The sequence below is a fragment of the Nannospalax galili genome, unplaced genomic scaffold (genome assembly GCF_000622305.1).
Source record: "Nannospalax galili isolate Female #2095 unplaced genomic scaffold, S.galili_v1.0 scaffold455, whole genome shotgun sequence".
NCBI classification, from domain to species: domain Eukaryota; kingdom Metazoa; phylum Chordata; class Mammalia; order Rodentia; family Spalacidae; genus Nannospalax; species Nannospalax galili.
Genome location: NW_008335815.1, coordinates 820927 through 827767, shown reverse-complemented (window position 1 = coordinate 827767; position 6841 = coordinate 820927). Strand labels below are relative to the sequence as shown.

Genomic DNA, 6841 nt, shown 5'->3' with positions numbered 1-6841 from the left:
GGTTAAAAAACTAATTCGATTTTATGTCTTACAGGGCTTATATTGAGTTCAATATCATATAACTGTATTGACTCAACTGTGAACCTAGAAACTTGCACCCACTTGTGAAAGAGATGTAATCTTGCTCTGGAGTATGTTACTGAATATGTTAAATCTGTAGTGAAATGCTTCTTCTAATCATGTAGTTATTAAAAATTCTAAAAGAAAGATAAAAAATAATAATTAGTAAATGTGAAAAACATTACCATTGAAATCTACCTGATGACTTTATATCCATGCTCAGATGCCAAGGAGCTCAGAAAGCAACCGACTGTGACTAGTAATAATCAGATATATAGAGATTAGAAATGCGTGTGCAAACATCTTAATGTCAATTTCAGTGAAAATGAATTTTTCTGTATAAAACTGTATTGTAATAATGAAATGAAGATCTTTTAAAGGTTAAAACCTCATTTAATTTTATGTCTCATAGAGTTTATACTGAGTACAATATTGTATAACTAATAATTCAACTGTAAACCTAAAAATTTACAGCCAATTTTGAAGAAGATGCATCTTATCTCAGAAAATTGTTATTGAATATGTCAATGCTGTTGTAATGAAATGCTTCTTCTAAGTATGTGGTTATTAAATAAATAATTAACTGGGAAAAATATAAATAAAAAAAGAAAAAAGAAAGAAAATTATGTGACAAATTCTGTTTAACTTTAGCTTTCTTTCTTTTTATCTTCCTCTCTTCTCTTCTCTCCAATCCTCTCCCCCTCACCCCAATGCCTGTTTCTTTTAATAATGTATCACATAGTCTGGGCTGGCCTCAAACTTGCTATGTAGTTGAAGATGACCTTGAACCTCTGGTCCACCTCTCAAGTACTGGGACTACGAGAGTATACCACTGGAGCCGGGGAGATGGCTCAGTGGGTAAAGGCACCTGCCATGCAAGCATAAGGACCTGAGTTTGAATCCTCAGATCCTACACAAAAGTGGACTGTGTAGTGTATCTAATCCCCTTGCTCCTATAGGGAGATGAGAGGTGGAGACAGGAAAGCCCTGGAAGCTCATTGGTCAGCTAGCCTGGCCTTCACAGTGGGAAAACAACAGAGAGACCCTATCTCAAATAAGGCAGGAGAGGAGGACCAATAGCAGAGGTTGCCATCTGACTTCCACATGCGCACTGTGGCACACAAGCACCCATATCCTCTCACATGAATGCACACACACACACACACACACACACACACACACACACACACACACACAACACCAGTGTACCACAATGCCTGGCTTAGCATGCTTTTTTAAATTCAAAATATTTTGATCCTAGGTCATCATCTACATTTTTAAAAGCTGAAAAATGATCTACAACAAAATGTGCCCTACTTTAATCAGTTCTATGTGGCTAAAATGCTATAGTGAATGACAGAACATTATTTTATTTTATTATTTTAAAATTTATTCAATACATATGTTATTGAATTTTGTGCATTTCATACAATACACCTTGATCATATTTAGACCTGCTTCCCTATCTGTACCCCCCACCGGAGCACTCCCACCAGATTTCACACATTCTGTCATATATGTTAAGACTAATTGAGTCAATTTTTGTGTCCCCAGATGTCCCTATTTATTTTTATATTATGTGTATGAGGGTCTTGCCTCCATGTATGTGAGTACACCATGTGCATGCAATTCTCACAGAGGTCAGAAAAGGATGTCAGATACTCTGGAACTGGAATTATCAGGTTTTTAGCTGCCATGTGGGTGCTGGGAACCAAGCACGGGTCCTCTGGAAGAGCAGTCCATGCTCTTAAGCACTGAGCCATCTCTCCAGCCCTGACACATTCTTTTAAACATATTACAAACAGTATGCCTCTTAAGACTTTTGCCTCATGCCCTCCCATTTTCCCTTTAAAATCTTAGTATCGATTTACACACACACACACACACACACACACACACACACACACACAATTTTCTGATAACCACATCAGTTCTGGGTATTAAAATTTTTTAAGACTGTGGCTGGCCAAAGAGATGGTTCAGTGGTTAAGAGCACTGGCTACTCTTGAGAGGACCCAGGTTTGGTTCCCAATACCCACATGGTGGCTAACAACCATCCATAACTCCAGTTACAGGGGCTCTGATAGCCTTTTCTGGCCTCTGTTGGTACTGTATGCACAGGGGCACTCATATACATACAGACAAAACAACTCATACACATAAAAATATAAATATTTTTAAAAGAATGTAAATAAAATAACGATTAAATTTTTACTAATTAATACACATTTTATTTTATTTATTATTTTTTATTTTATGTGTATGTTTTGCCTGCATGTATGTAAGTGCACCTGTGTCATGCAATGTTTAAGGATATCAGCAGAGAGCATCAGATCTCCTGGAACTGGAGTTACAGATGGTTCTTAACCACCACGTGGGTGCTGGGAATCAATCCTGGGTCCTCTCAAAGAGCAGCCAGTGCTCTTAATTACTGAGTCGTCTCTCCAACCCCCCAACACACATATTTTAAAATGTGACTATATGCATTTGTTCTTTGAAGAAATGTCTTGTTAATATCCTTTGCTCATTGTCCACGAATGTGTTTATCTTATTTATAGAATGTTTGGCGTGGTGGTACACGCCTTTAATCCCAGCACTTGGGAGGCAGAGGCAAGCAGATCTCTGTGAGTTCGAGGCCACTCTGGCCTCTACAGTGCATCCAGGCCAGCTAGGGCTACAAGGAGACCCTGTCTCAAAAAGACATATATATATATATATATATATATATATATATATGTCAAGCTATTATTTTGAAATATACTTTGATAGAGAAGATACTTAAGAATAATTTAACTTTTAAAATTTATTTGTGTGTGTTCATCTGTTTCTATGTGAGAGCATGCCCACATGGATATGTACCTGTGTGAACATGTGGAAGCCAGAAGAGGGTGTCAGGTGTCCTCCTCTATCTCTTTCTGCCTATTCCTTTGAGTCAGGGTCTCGCCTTAAAGCTGGGGTTCACATTTTCTCAGCTAGGCTAGAAGCCAGCAAGCCCCGAGATCCTTCTGTCTCAGCCCCCTTGATGCTGGGTTTACAGGATACCTGGTTTGTTACATGAGTGCTCGGTTCTGAACTCCACTCTTCACCATTGTGTAAGAAACACTCTTAACTGCTGAGCCATCTCTTCAGCCCTAACAGAGAAAGTCTTACAAGCAGTGTTTGTGCTAACTTAATAGTTTAGTGTCACAGTTAGTAGTAGTAGTAGTAGTAGTTATTAATTGAGGAAGATGTTAGTGAGATAGCCCAAGACTTAAACAGAAACCAAGTAGAAAAAGGTTCTCTTTCCAGGGAAAACTCATCAAATTGAAGTTACTTCTTTTCTAAATATCTGGGAATATTGCACCAATAAACAGCTTTCTTACTGCTTTTTCACATCCCAGGAGGCTAGCTGGATCACATTCATTTAATGGATGGGAAGAATAGGGGCAACATATAAGACCCTCCGACAATGGCACGTGAAAGTGGGACCTGACCCTCCCCAGCTGCCCTCCTGTACAGCGATCATTGGCTTCCGTGTGTCTGTGTAGGACTGAGAACTTCTAAGGCACAGACCACAGAGTCAAATTCATTTTAGCATGATGCCTGGTGCCCAGCAGATGTTCAGAAAATGTTCATTGACTGAACAATGTGGCCACACTCCATTCCCCCATTCTTTACTCTTTGTAGCTTCTTTTAGTTGGTTGCTTGACACAGAGGTACGGGTAAACCCTGTGTTCCCCAGAGATAATACACAGAGAGCCCCACACAGAGGGAGGCTCAGCATACTTTCTGCTTCCTACAGGAGAGAAGCTCACACCCAAGTTGTGAGGAAGCCCTCCTTCTTGCTTGCCCCCCACAAGCCTAGGCTTCTCCCTTAAAGAAGACTTACTTGAAGGCCTCCAGCTCCTTGTATAAATTGTTCTGTGTGTCACTGCTGGATGACAAGAAGTCATTGAACACCAGGCGAGCCAGAGATTTCTGGACCATCTTGCAAAAGGGTGTATGAAAGATCATATACTGTACATCATTGAGGGTGAAAGGCTGGTTGTTTCCAGCTGGAAAAGAAGACATGAAGGCAAGAGGTGGTGTGGTGATGATCCACTGAGACTCACTCTCTGAGATTTAATGATGCCAAGGGACTCAGTTCCTCCAAGAACTTGTGTCCATCAAATACACTTAAGGTTTGCTCATTCATCTTACAGATGTCCACTAAGTATGCTCTATATACAGGGAAAGATACAGGCAAACCCTTGGCATGTAAGCAGAGGCCAACTTTCTGCCTTCCCAATACCAAACCTTGCTTCCACTGATTCTGGATTTTCTTGCGATAGGCCGAATAGCATCGATCCAAGGCCCGGAAGTAGCACTGGATGGACATCTTCCCATCAACCAGCGGGTACTCTGAGGCCAAGTTTGGTTTGTAGAAGTCATATGCATTCTCCATGTGGGTCCCCCTCAGCCCTGGAAAGGCACACAGAGGGCTTCAGGGACTGCCACGTGCAGGCTATCTCAAGCAGAAAGGATGAGAGGGACTGTGTGAAAGGAGCTTCTGGGTCTTGCTGTTTCCTGTGGCTAAGTCAAGAGCCTCAACACTCTCACACGTTCAAGAGGAGCCGAAGACTGTTGGCTTTACAGAAATGAGTTTTAGATTTCTTTTTCTACATCTATGTTGGCTTCCCCAAACCTGGACTAGAAGCCAAAATTCTCAAAGATTCACTTTAGAACCAGTTCTCTTCTGTCACTGTCATTTTCCACTTAGGTTCCTTAAAGTCCTTCACCAGCTTTACCCACTCATTCCACGCGTCATTATTCCAATGCACGATGAAATCTCACCAGCTCGGATTCCCTTCTTCCCTTCCTCCTAAGGACTCCTCAGACTAGACCTTCAGAGGCAAGCAACACCATCCCCAAGCCCTGAGTAGTAAGTATGACAGTCTGTGATTGGGATCTATGATTTGGCTATGCCACACCCAGCCACTTCATAATGTTCACTACAAACCTCGTTCCAGGGCTAGAGGGGCCTTGGGTCCAATCAGCATTGCCACAGCACCTGCACCACCTGTGGGGCGGGCATTACCATTTGGGTAGACTGCAATGTCACCACAGACCACCAGAGCATAGCGACCTGCAAAGACAGACAAGAAGTCACAGCCTCACTACCAAATCTAGAATAGAGGGTGGCTACTGTGTGCCAGGCACAATTTTATACACTAGAAAAAGAACAGAACAGAAACAGCACACATAAACACTAGCAAAACTCATGATGCATTTGAAATATAAACTCAAGGAACTGGAGAGATGGCTCAGCGGTTAAGAACACTTGTTGTTCTTCCAGAAGACCTGGGTTTGATTCCCAGAACCCACATGGCAGCTAACAACTGTCCGTAACTCCAGTTCCAGGGGATCCTATACCATCTTCTGGTCTCCACAGGCTTTTCACAACATGGATGCACTTACATACATGCAGGCAATACACTCACATACATAAAATAAAAATAATAAATAATATATTTAAAACAAGACAAAAAAAGAAATATAAAGTCAAAACTCAGTCCTCACAGCCCAGCTACAAAAACTCATTTGAGGGGTTGGAGAGTTGGCTCAGAGGCTAAGAGCACTGACTACTCTTGCAGAGGGCCCAGGTTCAATTCCCAGCACCCACATGGTGGCTAACAACTGTCCATAACTCCAGTTCCAGGGGAAACTGACACCCTCTTATGAATAAAATATTTGGAAACCTCATTTGCTCAAAGTTATATTTTAATTAAATTTTGTTTATTTCATGAGGGGTGGGTGGTTGTGGGTGTGAATGTGTGCATGCATGTACCACAGTACATGTGTGGAAGTCAGAGAACAACTTGCAGTGAGTTGGTACTCTCCTTCCACCCTTGATTTCTAAGGACCAAGCTCATGATGTCAAGCTTGATGGCTTACAAATTGAGTCATCTCACTGACCTCCAGAATTATATAGTTCTTCATCAAATTTTTGCTTTTAGTTCTTCGAGACAGGGTCTCACTACATAGCTCAGTTGGCCTCAAACTCAAGATCTTCATGCCTCAGCAGGTGGCGTGACAGCATGTACCACTGTGCCAGGCCAGAATTCTATTTCCAAATTCATTGAAAACTTCATTCATTGGCATTTCTAGAGACAACTCGGGTCTGTACCATTTACCTTACAGCACTCCATCATCCTAAAATGTCTTCTAAACAATAGACAAGGAATAAGGAGAGGAATTAACATTTGAAATATGACCTAGATGCCTCTTATCCCCAAATAAACCTTAAACAGTCCAGAAAGGCAGTTATGCCAACATTCATGATGAAGACGCTGCCTCCAGAGAGATTAACTTGTCCAGATCACATACCTAGTAGATGTGGAATTCAAAATATTCAAACCCTACTCTGATTGGATCCTAAGCCGTAGGCCCTGAGCTGTGGTACCCCTTTCATTGTGAAGAGTTTGAGTAACCATATTCAATGTAAATGATCTATACTAACTCTGTGATATATTATCATTTGATAAAAAATTGTTGTCTTGACCATTATTTGTTCGACTCTTACTTGGTAAGATTACTGCCCTCAAAAGTAAGTCTGCTTCTTATGATTTTATTATTTTATCTAACACATGAGGATCTCCAGCATGCATCCAAAGGACAGTATTGAGAGCACATTACCAAGTAATTTTTCTGGTCTAGCAGATACAATTAAATCCCTCCCCCCTTTTATTTTTGCAGTGCTTGGCATTGAACCAAGTCCTAGGACATCCTAGGCAAGTACTTTCCCACTGAGTCAACCCGTTTT

At 41.2% G+C, this 6841-nt stretch overlaps 1 protein-coding gene across 2 annotated transcripts in view; it reads right to left on the bottom strand.

Moving 5' to 3' along the window:
- Hmgcs2 (3-hydroxy-3-methylglutaryl-CoA synthase 2) overlaps window positions 1-6841 on the bottom strand; it is a 32888-nt gene that overhangs the window by 12500 nt on the left and 13547 nt on the right. For both annotated transcript variants that reach the window (XM_017797498.2, XM_008830523.3), the window contains exons 3-5: window positions 5039-5164; window positions 4336-4500; window positions 3929-4094 (exon numbers count right to left, since the gene is read on the bottom strand). In XM_017797498.2, the coding sequence (XP_017652987.1) occupies window positions 3929-4094; window positions 4336-4500; window positions 5039-5164 (457 nt within the window). The remainder of the gene's footprint in view (window positions 1-3928; window positions 4095-4335; window positions 4501-5038; window positions 5165-6841) is intronic.